Below are 17,822 nucleotides of genomic sequence, written 5' to 3'. Positions count from 1 at the left end.
GCATTACAACAGCACAGGTCAGAATGATATTTTTATTTTTCACAACCCGTATTCTCCCATAAAACCATGCAACACAAGCGCACGGCAGGTCGGACCCAACCCGCAGAGCTTATCTCCCCTCGACACCCACGGAGGTGGAAGGAGCGAGGGCGGAGACGACGGGTGGGGACAGGTTGTCGTCCATGTGACAGGCGGAGGCAGCACACTTTGCTCTCAAGGACACCAGCGTTTCACGTCCGTTTTATCAAGTATGAAATAAAACACTAAATTTGACATTATTTGTAAGTACTTTGTGGTCACACCACAAAAGAGCACTTTGAATGAAGTCATTTAACCCCATCAGGTCAAGGATATACAGCAAAAAAAACAGTACATGTTAAACAAATACACATTGTGCCTCCACCTTTTATCAGGTATCAAATCAGATCCACACAGAACAGAATAAACACCAACTCATTGTTAACTTATAACACGCACAAAGCAAAGGGGAATCAGTTAACTACATTATCTTCTCGCAAAGATTCATCAATTAGTTAAAAACAGAACATTTTAAAGCAATAAAGCTTAAAAAGTTCTCTGCAAAAAAACATTTGACTGGCACTGAAATGTAACATGTTTTGCAAAAAAAAACACACATTCTGCCATTTTGCTGATGAAATCAAGACCGAGATTAGAACCACAAGGAAGTGGAAATAAACCACATTAGAGCAACATTTGATCTACAAAATAAATAATCCATCATCAGTTTATGTCATTTGATGATTATAGTAGATTCTAGCTTTGATTTATAGGTCTTTATAGTTTTATTTGTGAACAAAAGCCTCAATTTCTATCTTTATCTCAAATGAAAGAACCAAACCAACATGCATTAAAGTCTGTTAGTACACAGGTCACACCAACACAACAAAATAAAGTGCTCTGGTTTGAACAATATGCAAAACAAGTTTGCAATCTTCACTTCAAAGATCACACTGTTGAAGTATCTGCATAAATAGGCTCAAACATTTATATTATCAACACAGTGAAATAATAAATACCGTATGCAAACTCCTGCTAAAATCAACCTTAATGCACCAACACCTGCTGCAAAGAAAAATACATAAAAGACACAAAAAGAAAGAAAAGAGTCCCATTAAGTTTGTTCAAAGTTGTCCTGGTCTTGGGTCAGATTCAGCCTTCGGTTCCTCTTTGCTTTCAATGGCTCCAGGAGTTAGTCCTGACCTGAAGACAGAAACATCCTGTCGATTTAATAAGCTACACAATACAAATACAGAAATTAATTGAATTACCTTTAACGAAACCACATGCAAAGGGAGGAACGGAAATGCTTGAGTAAGAGGTAGCGCTGACCTGCGAGGTATTTGGCACCAACTAACATCAGCATGCTGCCCATGATGTAGAAGCCCAGAGGGAAGCTGCTGAAGATGCTCGTCTCACCTGGCGTCATTTCAACAAATGAACAGAAATATAAACCTTCTCACAGATTTGGTCAAACGTGTACATCAGTTGTAGACCGATGTAGGGCGATCGTCACATAAAATAGAACCGAATTACTGTTACGTGCAGGTGAAATGTGAGCGCCGACCCGCCTACCGTTGCCGTTTCCAACTGGCTCCGTCGTCTCCCAGTTCATGGACTTCTGAACCGCCCTCTTCCACCGGGCGTACCGAAACTCGCTCTCTGCCAACACACGCACAAACACACACATTTTACTCTTCAGGCGGCGGCTGAGGAGGGCGGCGTTCCGACGGGCGGCGCCTCGGCGGCTCACCGTACCGTCGGGGTTGATCTGAGGCTCGAACTTCTCGGAGGTGACTTCGCTCAGGTCCTCGGGGCTCAGGCTCCACACGCTCACTCCCTCCGCTGCCCCCGCCGCCATCGCCGCCCCGAGAGCTGTGGTCTCAGGCATGGACGGCTTCACTGCCAAAGAAAAAAGAATCACTTTCAACGTTAGTAATGACCATCTTGTAGCAATACTTGTAGTTACTTTATTGAAGGAACTCAGAGATTGTGCATTTTAAAACGGTTAAAAGACCTTTCCAACATCCGAGTTTGTGTTAGAATGAATGCACCAGTTAGCCAGCAGAGGGCAGTAATCCTCGCTCTTTCAATATGAAAGCGTGTAGATTTAAACCCTTAGCTTAATCTTGGAAAGTCCATTTTTCACCTGTCCACCGGGTTCCTTTGGTCATCGCACTGAACAAAAAGACACCAACAGACTTCTTACCAACGGGGATGCAGAGGATGTCCGCCTGTAGCTGCATCAGCAGCTTGTTGGACGTCATTCCTCCGTCCACCTGCAGCTGAGTCAGCGGGATGCCGCTGTCCTGGTTCATTGCGTCTAGTATCTGCACAAAAGAGGAAAAAAAAACACCATTATTACACCTGCGTGTCGTAGAATGAGTAGCACAGTTCATAGAGTACTTTACTCCGTGGCTCACCTCCCTCGTCTGGAAACACACAGCTTCCAGAGCAGCGAAGGCTACGTGACTCTTGTTGGTGAACTGAGTTAGCCCACAGATGATCCTGTGGGTGGGAGGAGGGACGCGAGTCACAGGGAAAGACCTTCACAGGGTTTCATTCAGAACCGGGCTGCGGATCAGAGCTCGGACTCACCCTCTCGCACTGGGCTCCCAGTACGGAGCATAAAGACCCGAGAAGGCGGGAACAAAATAACAGCCGTACGATGTACCAACAGAGGCGGCCAACTTCTCTGCATGGGGGGGGGGGGGGGGGGGGTGAAAGTGAAAGTGAAAGATCACCTTCAATTCAAACATTCCTCTCTGGCGAAACATCAGAACAATTAATAAACGTCTTCAGCCGGCACTCACCGAGCTCTTCCGATGACCCGATGATCCCGAGGTTGTCCCGCAGCCACCGGACCACGGCTCCAGCAATGGCCACAGAGCCCTGTTACAATACACGTCATGTGCGTTAACATGGAACACGACGAAAAGGGGAGCGGCGGCGTAGTGAGGACACTTCACCTCGAGCGCGTAGCAGGCGGGTTTGTCTCGACCAAGTTGGTACGCCACGGTGGTCAGGAGGCCGTGGTCGGACATCACGGGCTGCAAACAGAGGAGACAAAGTGTGCAAAAGGTGCTCCGATCATCACCAAAACAAAGGCGTGCAGGTCTTGAGCGCTGTACCTTGGCTCCGGTGTTGCGCAGCAGAAAGCAGCCAGTTCCGTACCTGAAACGCAGAATAAAGCTGAGTGCCAGAAGAGCCACATTTGAAGAGAAGATACATTTTAATAAACCACGTACGTGTTTTTAGCCTGACCGTCCTGAAAACACATCTGTCCAACGAGCGCTGCCGACTGATCCCCGAGACACTGACGCCAATGAACACAAGGGTATCGATCAGCTGGGGGCGCCGAATGCCTCAAACGCCTCAGCGCTTAGATGGAGACGATGCTGGACAGTAGGAAGAGAGATGAACTTACCCCTGAAATGGGGATCCCTGAAAGAGCTCCAGATTTCTGCCGGAAGAAAGAAAAAAAGCAACTCGTTTAGAAAGTAAACTGCATATATTAAAAGAAAAGGAGAATTTTGAGTTCTACGCTGAGTTGTATTTGAGCATCGCAACCTCAAACTGGTCTACACAAATGACTTATCAAATAAGGAGATTAACAGTATTCCTTTTAGGATGGATTGTTCAAATGTGATTATGAACTCCGTGCTTTTTTTTCAAAAATGTAATACTTAAATCCTTGCATATAAACATATATTTTTGTAGATACAATATCAAGACAATAGCAATACTACGAGTCACTACGAAACCACTGTGCTACGGAAGAGATTCAGGGAGCACATGTCGATGACAACATGCCACAGAAGAAGCAATGAGGGAATGAGAGCATCAACATTTCCAAACCACCGCACATGCATGACCTCATAGGCGTGTGTGCTGCTGGGTCTGAAACCACCCAAATAAAGTGATTTATCCGTGATAGGGTACGCTAAACTGATTCCCTGTGCCTCCTCTGTCTGGCAGCTGTGCGGGTAGCACATGCATTTCATTAGATTCATCAGCTGTGCAGGACCAACTACAGCCATTTTGCACAGAGGCTCCATTTAGATCCAGCTCAGCTGCTGAGGCGCACGCCCCCGTGTGAATGTTGGAAATGCACTTTGTGGCGACGCAGTCGCCCACAGAAAAGCAGGGCAGTTTGCATGATGGGGGAAAATGATGCGATGGCGAGTGTTACTTACCCGGCTAGAACAAATTTTCTACCACAGAGAGAGGAGAGACAATGGCACACAAAAAAAAAAGCCTAAAATAATTTCTCAGTGCACCGTTCATGCAGAAAACCACTTTTTCAACACATAACACAGCAATGACAGTATTTGCATAACACATTTATGTAATTTACTTGGAACGTGGAAAGATGATTGGAATATATTCTCTTACCATGAGACCGTATATTTCTGAAGAACTCCTCACTCTGGGCAAGATCTCCATGGGAATACCAAAATATCTGATACAGCAAAGAGCAGAAGGGCGATCGAGACAATTCTGCTTGCAATATAGTTTCCATTTATAAAATACACAGGATCCAAAGCAATATTAACGTGTTGTTTTTTGATTAGGTAATAATGATAACAAGTTGCTGTGACCTTTGTGCATAAAAGAAATATCACAATTAGAAGAAGCCTTATTTTTGCTGAATATGTTGCAGAGGGAATTTAAACTAGATTCTATAAAACAAATTGTAATAATCATTAAAGCACTGAATTGTCGGTCTGAGTTTGCTTTTATGTGAGCTATTTTTTAAAGTTTGTTATCCGTGTGATCTCAACGGTATTATCCTGGCGAAATAAATATCAACAAAATATAGAAAACATGCAGAATGCCAGCCGGACGTCGTACTTGCAGAGTTCAGGATCCCAGTCCAGAGTGTGGATGTTGAACAGCATGGTTCTGCTGGCGTTGGTCACATCCGTGCAGTGGACTCCGCCCGACTTTCCCCCAGTCAAACACTGTTGTAAAATAATAAAGTGTACGAATAAAAAAAAAAAAATGAGCCAGGCTGTCCCCCAACAGGACACCAGCAACAGCCCCACTCACCCAAATGAGCCAGGAGTCCACGGTGCCAAACATGGCGCGGTGAGACACCACGGCCTGGTGGACCTCGTCCACGTTGTCCATCAGCCAGCGAAGCTTCACTGCGCTGAAGTAAGTGCTGATGGGGAGCCCCGTTTTATGCTGCGGGATGACAACGACAAACAATACAGCCAGGGGCACAACGGGAGCCAAACATCGTAGGAATGTGGGTCAAAAATAGGCTGAATAAAATGCCTCTTTAACATGTGAAGACAACAAGCGGCCCGAATTGCAGGTCACCTTCAAGTGGTTCTTATTCCTTCCTGGAGTTTTGTTGATTAGGCGTTCAACGGTCGATTGAGTGCGCAGGTCCAGCCAAACTGAGCGACAAACATTTCCGTTACTTCACAGCAACATAAACGCGCCTAAAACAACAAGCCGATCTGCCGTTTGGCTTCCGTGCTGTCGACATAGGTAAAGAGCGTCGGATCTAAGAAATAGAGGAAGCACAAAACTTTACCAATGGCATTGTAGAGGGGCTCCCCGGTCTCTTTGTCCCAGACAAGCGTGGTCTCTCTTTGGTTGGTCACCCCGATCGCTGCACACATTCAAGCAACAATTTCCAACGTTTTTAGAGCGTTAACTGCTCCTTGAAATGAATGAAAACATATGAATGGGAGAAAGTGGCGGCATAAACAGCACAAACGCTACGTGTGAGTGGATACCTTTAATGTTCGAGATGTCTATGTTGAGCTGGGTGAGTTTTTCACACGTCCGCTCCATGCACTCGTACACAGACTGCAGAATTTCTTTGGGGTCTTCCTCCACCCATCTGTACATAAGAGGCAAGAGTCCCATCAAATCAGAAGTAAACATTTCTAAATAAAGAATGGATCTTTAAGGAATTCTCTCAAAGATTTCCACTAACCCTTCTTTGGGGAAGCTCTGTTTGAGTTCCACTTGATGATGGCTGAGGAGCTCGGCCGTTTTCGAATTAAAAACCTTCAAAAGAGAGAAATGGCAAAGAATTAAGCTTAAGCCAAAAACGCAACAATATATTCCTCATTCATTTTGGAAACAGCTGACTGAACATTTCAGTTGCTTGAATTCCACAACATGACTTGTTTCTGGTAATTCAGCGTAGAGTTCTGTTAAACTTCTGTTTAAATCTTTCCCAGCAGTTCAGGGTTCGAATGGGCAGCATCAGACCCATAAATGACCCATAAATAAAATGAAAAAATGTTCAACAATAATTGACATACATTTTATATTCCAATCTAAAGTTAAGAAATACTTGTGTTTTTGCTGTACTTGCCATGGTGTGTCAATTCAAATGGCACCACACCAAGGTAACGCTGGCGTCATTTGAGCCAATTACAGTTTCAGTTTAAGCCTCACAAAGCGGTCTACTTCATGACAGCAAACATGGGAGTTAATTCTGCCCTTGTGGTTAGAACACCTCGGCCTCAATCACAACAACGACAGGCAAACACACCCAAGGACACGGTTAGCTGTTTTTTTTTTTAGCACTTTAGTGAGCGAAAAGAGGCTGCTAGCTAGCACAGAGAAGAGCCGCGCCGGTTAAACCCACCAGAAACCGCGTGGAACTGGTTCCCTGGTCGATGGCAGCGACCAGCGGTCCTAACGTCACCCGGTGGGAGGACGCGGCCATGGTGCCGTTCATGGGCTTTGGCACCGGACTGGATTAGGAGAAAGCGATTGTCAAGCCAAATGAAAGAATGGGGGGCGGGGCCCGTCGCGGACTTCCTACGTAATTCGACGTGGCGCCAAATGATGACGCCAAGCCGGTCGGATGCAAAAACGTCAACGGCAAAACCACTACGGGGAAATTCTAAAAAAATGAGAAACGAAATATTATGAGTGTTAAAAAATAATGACTTAATTCCAAGACATTCTGACGTAGTAGCTATATTGCAGATTATCTTTAAATGCATAACCTTGACGTTTTGGAGAATGGCTTTGGTTTATATAGAAAGAATGCTATATTTACTTTAATATATTTAATAGGGATAATGGCAATAATTATTTTCCTCCATATGAATAATTTTCACTGTATACCGAATATGTACTATTTTGTTTGATGCAACGAGACATGTTTTCAGATATTGAAATGTTCTATTGGACAATTCAAAAGGTACACCAAAAATGTAGCGCTGTATCTTTATTTGGGAGTTGAGCTCAGATGCTGGTTTATTTCTTTAATTCGTATCATCGAGATTAATGTCTAATATTTGTCATTTATTGTCTAATAGCAATGACATGTCAACACATTGGATTCACTGGGATTCCCTCTCAAAAGCTTCATGCGTCTATTTCTTCAGGAGTCAACTACATTCGCAATGATTACTTGTTGAAAACTTCAAAATGGTACGTTCCCATACCGGGAGTCGAACCCGGGCCGCCTGGGTGAAAACCAGGAATCCTAACCGCTAGACCATATGGGACGGCATATCAGACTTCGTTGAGCGGAGTTAATATATAGATATTACACACAAAGACTTTATTGCCATGCTCGATCTATTAAACGCGCTTCTTTCTATCTTTAGGCTCTCATTCAGTGCTAGATGTTTGTAATCAATTTTAATTTATAAAGATTCATTTTTTACTATTTTAGATCAGCTCGAGGGCTCATCTCTGAGGCGAGTGACGATGACGTCATCAGAAACGGACATTGTTGTCTTTCTTGAAATGTGGGAAGCGTTTGTCTTTTTATTTGTTTCGTTCTAAATACCCTACTCGTACTTTAACCACTACGACTTGAAATGTAAGTATTGAGATACAATCTTGTTCTGTAAATTCAGGGAGTAGTTCTTCAAAATAGTGTCAAATAAAAACCCTGGTGCAAAGATCAAGCTAGTTAGCCGCATTCGCTTTTTAGGCTAAAGTTAATAGGATTCAAACATGTTGGCAATTTATTGATGGTTTCCTATCCTATCGTCAGGGCTGACTACTGGAAGTCACAACCAAGGAAGTTCTGCCAGTACTGCAAGTGCTGGATTGCCGACAATAAGCCTGTGAGTTTGTCAAAGAAATCGAATTGTTATTGCTGAACACAGTACCCATATATTATGCTCATGTGTCTCCTCATCTCTGGTTTGCGATGCAGAGCGTTGAGTTTCACGAAAGAGGGAAGAATCACAAAGAAAATGTGGCTGCAAAAATCTCTGAGGTATGAACCTTTATTTATATATATATATATATATATATATATATATATATATATATATATATATATATATATATATATATATTTATTTATTCTTCCTGTGTTGAAACAATTGAATAACTCCACCAGTAGTTAAATACCGCTGTTTTTGGATGTGATATGATCTTCAGAAATAAGAGCAGTGTGATCATTAATTGATTGATGTGAATAGCTATAAAAGACAGCTTGGACATAATGTCTAGAATATTAATACAAATATAATCAATTCTCGGTGAACTACTACTTAGCACAGCCTTCAGAACTGGCAGGAGAGATAAGGTCCAGACTTAACACTCACACTCCAACCCTCACTTTTTATTAGTGACTAGCCTCAACCCTGCGTCTCATTTAATCTTTCTTCCTACAGATTAAAAAGAAGAGTGTTGACAAGGCCAAGCAGGAGGCGCGTATGTCAAAAGAGTTTGCGGCAATGGAGGAAGCTGCGCTGAAGGCTTATGAGGAAGATCTGAAGAGGATGGAAAGGGAGTCGGCAGGTAGCTTGACATTTAAATTATATGTAACATTTTCTACTCTACCGGAGCTTTTACTCGTTTATAATTTGAAATATGTTTTTGCATTAGGATTACCAGCCCAAATACCCACACCGCCACAACCACAACCACCGGTAAAACCTCCTATTGTAATAAATAAGACAAGACATCAGGCCAAAATTCAGAAAAAGCAAGAGAAAGAAAAAAAGAAGTTGAGAGCCCAAAAAGAGGCACAAACTTGGGTTGAAGGACGGACAGAAGATGGACACGCGTACTATTACAACAGCCTAACTGGAGGTGAGATGGACTAGAAAACCCAACCGACATGGCATTATTACACTTTATGGTCAAACTGACTCTTTCCAACCTGCTTTTGGCCTTATGTTGTTGTATTTTATTTAACTACAGAATCTAAATGGGAAAAACCAGAGGGTTTCCAGGGAGCAAATCCAGCGCCTGCACAACCTGGACAGACGGAGGTGCATTTGGACTTTGTTTCTGTACATTTGTAGTGTATCAATTTTACTTCAAAATCTGTTGGTTGATTGATTGTATGCTAATATTGTGTTTGCCTTTAGAGCTCTTCAGGCTGTCCTTGGAAGGAAGCTGTCAGTCCTGATGGTTATAGATATTACTACAACTCAGAGACTGGAGGTGAATTATTGTTTGTTTAATAGTTAGGTTTATAGTTAATTAGAAAAAAACCTGTTAATACTTCTTCATTATAGATATATTGTCTGATAATGACATGCTTTATCTACCTGTCCTCGTAGAGACTAGCTGGGAGGAACCGGCAGGCTTTCCGATTGAGCCACCTGGAACTGCGCCCTACAAAGGGCGAGAGATTCAGATGGAGCCTTCAACCACTCCGCTTGAGCCACCCCCAGGAGAAGAGGAGAAGTCCAGCGTGCCCCCCGTATCTCATCAAGCTGAAGCCCCCGAACAAGAAAGCCTGCAGCCCAAAACCCCAAAGATCAGCTTCAGGGTGAGACGAGTCCTGGCAGTGAATGAGAATTAGTAAAGATCAAATTCAAGTCCTGCTTAGTAAGATTCCGTATAAACTTTTCAATTTTTGTGTCCAGAAAAGGAAATCAGGAGAGCCATCAGTAAAGGAGAGAGAAGCTAAAGTGAGTGACGACTCTCCTAAAGGGGAGGCTGAAGAGATGAAAAAAAAGGAAGAGGTCCAAAGTGCGACGGCTGAACCTGAAGAGAAGAAGGTAGAGGCGGCTCCAGTGAGGAAACAAGCAAGAAGGGCAAAAACCACCAATCCATATGGGCGCTGGGAAAAGATCCAGGAGGAAGTGGATCCATAGTAAGTGCTGCTGATTGAGACCCGTGTAGCTACTGTAGCCACCGGAAAAGCTCTGACCGTTACTTTGTCTTCGCAGCGCCAAGGTGGACTTGCAGCTTCCTAAGGTGGAGGGAATCATCGCAAGCAGCGCTCCGGCCGACATCCCGCCGGAGCCAAAACCCAAGTTCAAGGAACGCATCATCACATCCCTCGGAGTGGAAGGTGGACCTGCCTCGTTTAGGAAAAACAAGACACAGAACGGAAAATCCAGGAGCATCCGACAGAGAGACGACGATGACGAATGACCCAAATTCAGTAGAAGTTGCAGAATACTTCTAGACCCATTAAAGGATTTTTCTTTTTTACATTATTCGAGCATATTACATTTATTTTTATTTTCTTTGCATATTGTTTGAGGACAAATTTGAGAAGAACAAAACGACCACACAAAAATATCCACATAAACTCATGATGAAGGTGTGCAACATTTTTAGTCTTAGAAATACAATATTGTCGATTCATCCGGCCGTTTGACGACGTCAGATTTACTTAAATACGACAATTGTAAAAACGTTTTGTATTTTCCATATTTGTATATTTCTTATTGTGCAAACATTGCAATATTTTTTTGTCAAAGCAGCCATATCCAAGATGGCAACATGATCTCAATAAATGACTTTCTGAATACTGAAAATATAAACTTATTTTTTGATGTAAGTAAAGAAATAAGGTCAAATGAGCCAAGGAAAATAAAAGGGGTGGTTTCTCATCAGCTGGCACACACATGGCATAGTGTGTGTGTGTGTGTGTGTGTGTGTAGCCCCCGTATATGAAATATATTTAGCAATATCAGTCTACATTTTTACATTCAATGTAAAAAGTCAGCTTCACTAAAAAGGTTTACTGGTGGGTAGTAGAAATTCCAGCCTTCTGCCCATTCCCACATGGTTCACAAATGCAATGGGTCCTTATTTAGATAAGATGACTGCAACTTTTAACATGTAACAGCTCAGTTTTAAGACTAATAAGAAAATTACAATCGGTTTATTGATCATTTGTAATGCTCTCGCGTTATTGAGGAAATAACCATGACACAAATACATCATTAATATTTTATTAGGAAAATAAAAATCTGTAAAGTATGAGTGAACTGCAGTTAGGCTTACTTTGCATCATTTGACAGTGCACATTCATGACTTATTAACATATTATAAATAGGTATATTTTGCATCACAGTAAGACGTGTTGGAGAATTGCATTCACCGATTGACGTGCTGTATGTTCTTCAGTGGTGTCAGTCTACAAACTGACCCGACTCTGCTGCTGCTTTCCCACTTTTGCTCCGCACCACCTCCAGAAGAGCCTCCCTCTCTGCATGTTCGAGTACATGACCGATCAGATCATGGAGAGCCTCCCCTCCTCTCATGAACTCCTACACATGGGACAGAACACACACGTGTCACTTACTGATTGGAGAACACCAACGAGAAAGAGCAAACTAAAAAGGCAAACAAATGAAGACACGACCACGAGAACGGCAAACGTGAAATGTACAGGTTTCTTCTGATATATGCAGAAATTGTAAAAACACCTTAATATCTCTAGTAACATATCCAGTCCTGTGGTCTGTGACACGATCCTGGCTGAAGTTGTAAGTACGAATCCTCTCCGACTGAGAACGCGTGCCCACCTGTAGCAAACCGCGCCGTAATAAGCGGACAAGAAATAATAAAACCATTCAAAGTGACAAAGATCAGTGAATATTACAGATTTGGAGTTCCCTCACCTGCTGCTTCCGTGCTGTATGTCTCTGCTCTGTCTCTTTACCCATAATGCCTTGGTAGAGCCTGGCCCTCAGCACACGCATTGCAGTGTCTCTGTTTTGCAGCTGAGAGCGAGTCTGCTGACATTCCGCCGTTGTACCTGTTTGGAAGGTCGGATACGTGTGAAAGATTGACGGCAACAACATCTGATGTTTATCACGACAAGAAATCAGAACCTGGAGTAGCTTCAGTGCTGTTCAGGCGCGATTTACCAGTGGGAAGATGAACAATGCGTACTGCGCTGTCAGTTGTGTTGACACTTTGGCCCCCTGCACCTCGAGATCTGAATGTGTCAATGCGAAGATCCTTTGGATCGAGGTCGATGTCAAACTACCACATGGCGGGGGGGGGGAAAGGGGGGTTTCTTTTCAATGACGTTAATGACACAGCATGACGAGAAGAAGACAGTAGGTGTACCTCCGCTGGCTGAGGCAAGATGATCACAGTCATGGTCCCCGTGTGGATACGCTGCATCCTGGAGGAGAGGCCCACCTCCGGGATCCTTTGCACCCGGTGACTTCCTCCTTCATGCTTCAGGCGTCTGTAGACCTTGTCCCCAGCTATTCTCACCGCGGCATGGTGCAGACCCCCTGAAAAGAGGTGGAATAAACATGGCTGTTCAAAAGCTTAAAGAATAAATAACTCTATACACAAAGGAATGTGATTTACCATACTCAGCGGGTGTGTAGTTCAGAAGCTCAAAGTCCCAATTGTTGTATAAGGCAAAACCCTGGTACATGTCAAACATTTCTTTGGTGAACTGCTGACAGATGTCACCTGGAAACACATAAAGAAAAAAGGGGGTTTTGATACAGGCAATACCAGGAAATGTGTACCAGCAGTGTGTGATGGTGATGGTTTTCATTATTTTCATTATTTCATACCTCCTGTTGTTCGTCCTGATACAACTTCCAGCAGAATATTACTGGTGTCGAGAGGATCGATGGGCACGAGAGCTTTGACCAACTGAAGAGAAAAAAAACAACCTTTAACTGTCTTATAACACATTTCTGCATTTATTTGATCATGCCTTTTTCTTCTTTTTCTTCTTCTTCTTCTTACATCTTTCCTCAAGGCCTTCACCCGGCAGGAGATTTGCTCTTCCTCCTCCTTCAACAGCTGGGTCAGTTGTTCATCTTCATCTTTGGTAGCAGCCGAACCTGCAGCCAGGAGAGAAAGCAGCTCATGGTAGTGGACTTGGAAAAGATGTTGAATGCCATCATCACGTTCAACAGACTTACCATGCAGCAGTGAGGTGACTTCCTCGAGGTCTTTTAGGGCTTGATCAGTGCTCTCAAACACATGCGCCACGGGCAGCAGCTCCGCGTGCTTGTTGAGAAGCGCTTTCCTGTCCGACTCGCTGAGGTGGGACAGCTGTAACATCTTGCTAACGTCCCTGAACTCCTCCACCAGCTGCCGCACGTGCCTCTGAACGGACTCGGTGCCGTACAAGTCCCCCGAATCACTGTGATAGGGGCGTTTCGGGGCCACTGTGCCCCAGCGCTGCACCTGTGCGACGTGACCGTGTGCCACTGCGGGCTGTCCTGCGAGTGTCCTCCATGCCGCTCTTCTGGCGGGAACCACACGGCTGCAGGAAGAGCACAGTCGAAAACAGCGACTGACGAGCATTTGACTTCATTTAACGGAGCAAAGAGTTCGGTGAAACGTGTTGTTCAAAGTGTTGACAGCCGCTGTCAAGGAGCCGTACTGTAGTAGCTGTACCCGGAAGTAGTTGACGCTCGATGAACGGGGTCGAGGAGAAGAGTGGAACTCTGGGAATTGTAGTGTCACTGTATCGACCCGTTAGGCCCACTGTAATTAATTTAATTTAATTAAAATCGCTTCAACATTCAACTATTCATTTTCATTGTGAGATAAAGTTTAGCTACGTTAGCTAGCGTAGCGTTTAGTGATAAAGTGTATTCGCACGTTAACTAACGGTTAATTAACGTTTAAGAGGCTGTAACGGTTAGCTAACGGTTTAAAGTCTAAAAGTCTGTAACGTTACGTAACGTTATAGCTAACGTTAACTAACGTCAACTGAATTCAAAATGTCTAGTGAAGCCGGTAAGACAACAACTGTTACAGTTAAACATGTTTATAGTCATAAAATGAATCAATAAAGTAAATGAAATGGAGTTATTTAACGGTAAATAAATATAGGCTAATCCTGTAGCTTAATCTTGTAAGCAAACCATTATTACCTTAATTTGAGCTCACTTTAGACTTATTTTAACTTTTCTGCTCCCTTTATAATGTATTTTTTGTCTTTCTAACATTAAACACACTCATCTGTGCCTCAGAAACGTATGAGAAACCCGGGCTTTCATTAACCAAGGCGGTGGAGGATGTCAGCCAACATGGCTTTGCCCAGACTGAGGCCCTGAAAGAGAGACAGAAGACACTCCTCACCCTGCAGGTTTACCTTTACCCCTAATTAATACACCAACTCTCTATTAAGCACTTCATCTACTCATTTCAGCCACGGTAGTAACATTAGTCAGTAATTAGTAATAGGTGGAATTGATCCCATAATGACAGCCGGCCTAACACCAAGTTGTTTGAGTGTGTATTGTTTTTTTATGCACATACAAATAGTTTAGTGATTTTGAAATGTTGGTTTGCCTCCTTTTCCAGGCATCTCTTTCAGACGTGGAGAGGACAGGTGAGATGGCGGAGCACGAGCTGAGATCTAACGTGAGGGAATCCCTGATGCTGGAGGCCCAGACGGAGCACCTGGAGCGCCAGACGAGCCTCCTGCGAGGTCGCTGCGGGGCCATCTGCAAGGAGAACACGGAGCTCCAGAGCAGCATAACTGAGGAGGAGGAGAGCGCCGGCATGGCGCGGGCCGGGTTCAACGCTTACCGAAGCAAGATGGAGGGTCACAGAGCGGCTGTTCTGCATGCAGCGAGCCGGACGGAGGCCCACAGAGAGCTGGAGGAGAAAAGGAAACTGGTCAGGGTGCTCACACAGAAGAAAGAGGAGCTGAAGGTCGATCTGGAGGATCCAAATGGAAACACGTTGCTGAGTGCAAAGGTGGGGCAAATGATCAGGATGATACTGAATTATTTTGAATTGCAAATCAGGTTAATTATTACTCTTTCTGCAGAGCGAAAATGACGCTCTGAAGAGGCAGATCTTGGCCAGGAGGGAGGCGATAGCTAAGAAGAGAGCGCAGCTGCAAAAAGAGCGTGAGGCTCATACTCAGATCAAGAAAGACGTAGAGGTGAGGCAGAAAGAAACGGGGAATTTAATTCAACATTGTTGAAATGTAATTCATGTATAAAAAAACAGGAGGAAAAACACCAGGACTTAAGGCCGTTTTCCCTCCTTCAGATCCAGAACCGGCGCTATGAAGCCATCGTCAAGCGCCTCCACTGCCAGCTGGGCCGGGCGCAGGCTGTTCACAGGTAAAAAGTAATGACGCTGCTGCTACTCAGTGGATCACACAGTAAAAACGCTTCACTCCTTTTCTGTCTTAGGCAAATGTCTGTAGACGTCTACCGCATGGAGAGGCAGCTAGCCGAGCTCAAAGGGCAGCTGGAGGCCCCCCGGGACCCAAACGAACCGAGCCCCCCCCTGTATGAACCGGATGAACATGTTTTATGATGGAGGATCCATTTGTTATCCCCTTATTGGGGGGGGGGGTCTGTGTCCATGTGTTTACCGAGGAGCGGTTGCTGTTACTACTGTTGAACAGCTGGGGGCAGCAGTGTTAACTAAGTGTCCAGACATCTGTTTCACTTCATCACAAAGCCCTCACCTCCACCAGCTTAGTGTTAACACAAAGGGTCCCGGTGAATGTTTTCCTTTAAATGCCCCAGTTTTGTCTGAGAGATCAGTATTAAAGATGTCTATCTGTTTTTTTGTCCTTCAATAAGGTCGTCGTGCACATGCTGTTCTGAGGCTGAATCTGGGGCACCATCAGCAGTGCGTGGGAGGGGATTTCAGGTCGGGGGGGGGGGGGGGGGTGACAGTTAATCGGTCCGTCCGGTCAGTGTCCGTGACAGCGACCCATGCAAAACAGAAGCCTGTCTAACTGTCGACGGGACGGGGTTGTTTTGGTACTCGCTGTTCCAGCTTCCGCTTCGCCGGGTCGCTTGATGGTCTGCGAGGTGACAGCCCCACTGCACGCTAACAAGGGCGGGACCGTGCCCCCCCCCCCCCCCAACCACAACTATAAACCTCCTCCACTCCTGGACTGCGACTACTGTACAGCCTGTTAGCCGCAGCTTCAAAGTACAACCACATCAGTTTAAATGTGATGATCTACTCAAACATTTCACAGGGGCTTCGTCACCCACTCAACCGTAATGTGTAGTTTTAGTGGGCCATTTCCTTCCAGCTGCACTTGGGGAATCCGTCCGGGCGGTCCGGCTCCCTGCGTTGCTTGCAGTCCTGCTCAGTGTGTCCGACCTCCACCCAAACTGTCACAACACTGGAGATCACACGCGTGAAGTCGTGGGCCCACTGCTCAAAACGTCCTCTTGCAAGGGACAGTCCCGTAGGAGCCCCCCCGAGCAGCGTGGCCTTTTGAGAATACAAGAGATATATCGCTATTTCTTCTGCCTTCACTTGATGTCATACTGTCAATAAATAAACAACCTCAGTGATTTCTTTGAATGCGTTCGCTCAGTGTTGCACTAACAAAGCGAGAGGTTTCCACTCTGGAGAAGGGAGCTCCTTCAGATCAAACTCTTGCCTCTAAATGCCTCCCAGGTCCTCCGAGTCCGAGCTATTTAAGGCTCGCTAATTAGGGAGCGAATTTAACTCCAGCCCTTTATACACCAACACCATATGTTGCTTTTGTTTATTTGGCTGCGACTCATTTTTCTGCCTCCACTCTGGCAACGATCTTCAATTTAAAATATACTTGACCAAGTATTGTGGGGGATGTTTGGGGATTTACAAACACATCTAGCTGATATCCTAATTGTATTACTAAGTTTACTCCTGTCGACTTTAATCAGACGTTTCACCCGTGTTGACATTGACATAATAACACCTTTTCATGTAGATTTGATCCATTTGAAACTGGTCCGAGCTCTGAGTGCACGCCAGGGACGTGCTGTGTGTAACAGACTCCTGCACTGACACCACTGAAGGACGAGGTGCAGTCACTGCACCGCCGAGCAGAGGCGATGCATCGCGGGAGCGTGTTTATCCTGCTGCTTTGCGTGAATTATCTAAACTGTTGTCGGGTGTCTGCTAGCACCTCTCTGCAGTGTGACCGCGTGCGGAGGCCCGCTGGGACGTTGTCTTCTGTGATGTCACTGTGAAGATAAGCCTCTGGAACAAAACCATTAATAAAAAAAGATGCCTTTGAGACGCATGCATTCCTTATAAGTCGGCTCGGCCAACTCCAGCGTGGCTTCACCTCCAGGGACCCGGGGGAGTTTGTTTACCTCATTTTGTTTGCACAAGTAATTAAAAAGAGGTGAGGAGGCGCGTGGGGGGAAGCCCCTGTGACTCTGCTGGCCTCTAATTGCTCCCACTGGTTCTTGTTAGACTAAACAACACCAGCTTGCCAGTTCACGGTTAAACCCCGCCGAGCGTCCTGGCCTTATTCTCACATCGGATGTGCAGCGTAATCATTGTTCTCAGCATGGGATTTGTTCTTCTGACTTTAAACCACTGGGTGCGTTTTTTTCTCTCTCCAATGAAACCAGGTGAAGGTGTGCCCAGCTCACACAGGGCTTTCAGACCGGTCCGGAGTGTATCCGGAATGTGGGAATAGTTAACTTAATAGCGTGACATGACTCAAAGGTTTCGGAAATAACCCCTGGCCAAGAGCACACACACTCCCATAACGGAGCCCCACCCTGATACCTGAGAAACGCAAACAAGCGCCCACGCACACACACACCGGCAGAGTGTTTTTAAAAACACATTACAACCGTTGCCACAGAACCAGCTGACATGACTCAATACATGCAAATCTGACC

General features: G+C 44.9%; 4 protein-coding genes and 1 non-coding gene across 6 annotated transcripts; 2 read left to right on the top strand and 3 right to left on the bottom strand.

Annotated features, from left to right (window-relative positions):
- Positions 1–18: 18 nt before the first annotated feature.
- Positions 19–6,826, bottom strand: gk (glycerol kinase). 2 transcript variants are annotated; one of them, XM_037476102.2, is made up of 21 exons: positions 6,638–6,826; positions 5,975–6,048; positions 5,772–5,878; positions 5,567–5,644; positions 5,347–5,426; positions 5,071–5,208; positions 4,873–4,982; positions 4,414–4,480; positions 4,215–4,232; positions 3,446–3,481; positions 3,267–3,334; positions 3,150–3,192; positions 2,988–3,068; positions 2,832–2,910; positions 2,617–2,713; positions 2,442–2,526; positions 2,228–2,348; positions 1,777–1,920; positions 1,594–1,680; positions 1,351–1,437; positions 19–1,221 (listed from the first exon to the last, which is right to left on the bottom strand). In XM_037476102.2, exons 1-21 carry the CDS (start codon positions 6,728–6,730, stop codon positions 1,211–1,213), a joined length of 1,704 nt encoding a protein of 567 aa, XP_037331999.1. In that variant the 5' UTR covers positions 6,731–6,826; the 3' UTR covers positions 19–1,210. The 2 variants fall into 2 exon arrangements, with proteins under 2 accessions (XP_037331999.1, XP_037332007.1); XM_037476110.2 differs by lacking the exon at positions 4,215–4,232.
- A 613-nt stretch (positions 6,827–7,439) lies between these two features.
- trnae-uuc (transfer RNA glutamic acid (anticodon UUC)) lies at positions 7,440–7,511 on the bottom strand. Its single transcript has one exon. It is a non-coding gene; the product is annotated as a tRNA-Glu (tRNA).
- Positions 7,512–7,688: 177 nt separating this feature from the next.
- Positions 7,689–10,748, top strand: wbp4 (WW domain binding protein 4). The gene is made up of 10 exons (XM_037476722.2): positions 7,689–7,831; positions 8,009–8,081; positions 8,174–8,236; positions 8,640–8,766; positions 8,854–9,060; positions 9,172–9,242; positions 9,342–9,417; positions 9,537–9,748; positions 9,846–10,075; positions 10,152–10,748. Coding segments are annotated over exons 1-10 (1,269 nt in total). The 5' UTR covers positions 7,689–7,829; the 3' UTR covers positions 10,360–10,748.
- Positions 10,749–11,154: 406 nt separating this feature from the next.
- Positions 11,155–13,615, bottom strand: mtrf1 (mitochondrial translational release factor 1). Its single transcript, XM_037476562.2, has 9 exons — positions 13,119–13,615; positions 12,940–13,037; positions 12,762–12,843; positions 12,547–12,654; positions 12,295–12,467; positions 12,090–12,207; positions 11,841–11,977; positions 11,646–11,744; positions 11,155–11,486 (listed from the first exon to the last, which is right to left on the bottom strand). The coding sequence occupies exons 1-9, from the start codon at positions 13,504–13,506 to the stop codon at positions 11,349–11,351; spliced, it is 1,341 nt and encodes a 446-aa protein (XP_037332459.2). The 5' UTR covers positions 13,507–13,615; the 3' UTR covers positions 11,155–11,348.
- A 276-nt stretch (positions 13,616–13,891) lies between these two features.
- LOC119216393 (coiled-coil domain-containing protein 122-like) lies at positions 13,892–15,695 on the top strand. The gene is made up of 6 exons (XM_037469223.2): positions 13,892–13,944; positions 14,181–14,296; positions 14,515–14,913; positions 14,987–15,103; positions 15,214–15,287; positions 15,360–15,695. The coding sequence occupies exons 1-6, from the start codon at positions 13,929–13,931 to the stop codon at positions 15,484–15,486; spliced, it is 849 nt and encodes a 282-aa protein (XP_037325120.2). The 5' UTR covers positions 13,892–13,928; the 3' UTR covers positions 15,487–15,695.
- Positions 15,696–17,822: the final 2,127 nt, after the last annotated feature.

Source organism: Pungitius pungitius, chromosome 3 (genome assembly GCF_949316345.1).
Source record: "Pungitius pungitius chromosome 3, fPunPun2.1, whole genome shotgun sequence".
In the NCBI taxonomy this organism is placed as follows: Eukaryota; Metazoa; Chordata; class Actinopteri; order Perciformes; family Gasterosteidae; genus Pungitius; species Pungitius pungitius.
Note: the sequence above shows the minus strand (reverse complement) of the source record. Positions and strands in the feature narration are given on the sequence as shown.

What these genes read in the sequence shown, in the direction of transcription:
- gk (XM_037476102.2), bottom strand. Translation starts at nt 6,730, where the DNA reads ATGAACGGCACCATGGCCGCGTCCTCCCACCGGGTGACGTTAGGACCG. An exon ending in GCCCCTCTACAATGCCATTG is followed by an intron (nt 5,427 to 5,566) that starts GTAAAGTTTTGT and finishes TTTGTCGCTCAG; the next exon opens with TTTGGCTGGACCTGCGCACT. An exon ending in CGGGTCATCGGAAGAGCTCG is followed by an intron (nt 2,714 to 2,831) that starts GTGAGTGCCGGC and finishes CCCCCCATGCAG; the next exon opens with AGAAGTTGGCCGCCTCTGTT.
- wbp4 (XM_037476722.2), top strand. An exon ending in GGATTGCCGACAATAAGCCT is followed by an intron (nt 8,082 to 8,173) that starts GTGAGTTTGTCA and finishes TTTGCGATGCAG; the next exon opens with AGCGTTGAGTTTCACGAAAG. An exon ending in CTACAACTCAGAGACTGGAG is followed by an intron (nt 9,418 to 9,536) that starts GTGAATTATTGT and finishes CTGTCCTCGTAG; the next exon opens with AGACTAGCTGGGAGGAACCG.
- mtrf1 (XM_037476562.2), bottom strand. Translation starts at nt 13,506, where the DNA reads ATGCTCGTCAGTCGCTGTTTTCGACTGTGCTCTTCCTGCAGCCGTGTG. An exon ending in TGAAGGCCTTGAGGAAAGAT is followed by an intron (nt 12,844 to 12,939) that starts GTAAGAAGAAGA and finishes TTTTCTCTTCAG; the next exon opens with TTGGTCAAAGCTCTCGTGCC. An exon ending in ATCAGGACGAACAACAGGAG is followed by an intron (nt 12,655 to 12,761) that starts GTATGAAATAAT and finishes ATGTGTTTCCAG; the next exon opens with GTGACATCTGTCAGCAGTTC.
- LOC119216393 (XM_037469223.2), top strand. An exon ending in AGACACTCCTCACCCTGCAG is followed by an intron (nt 14,297 to 14,514) that starts GTTTACCTTTAC and finishes CTCCTTTTCCAG; the next exon opens with GCATCTCTTTCAGACGTGGA. An exon ending in CGGGCGCAGGCTGTTCACAG is followed by an intron (nt 15,288 to 15,359) that starts GTAAAAAGTAAT and finishes TTTCTGTCTTAG; the next exon opens with GCAAATGTCTGTAGACGTCT.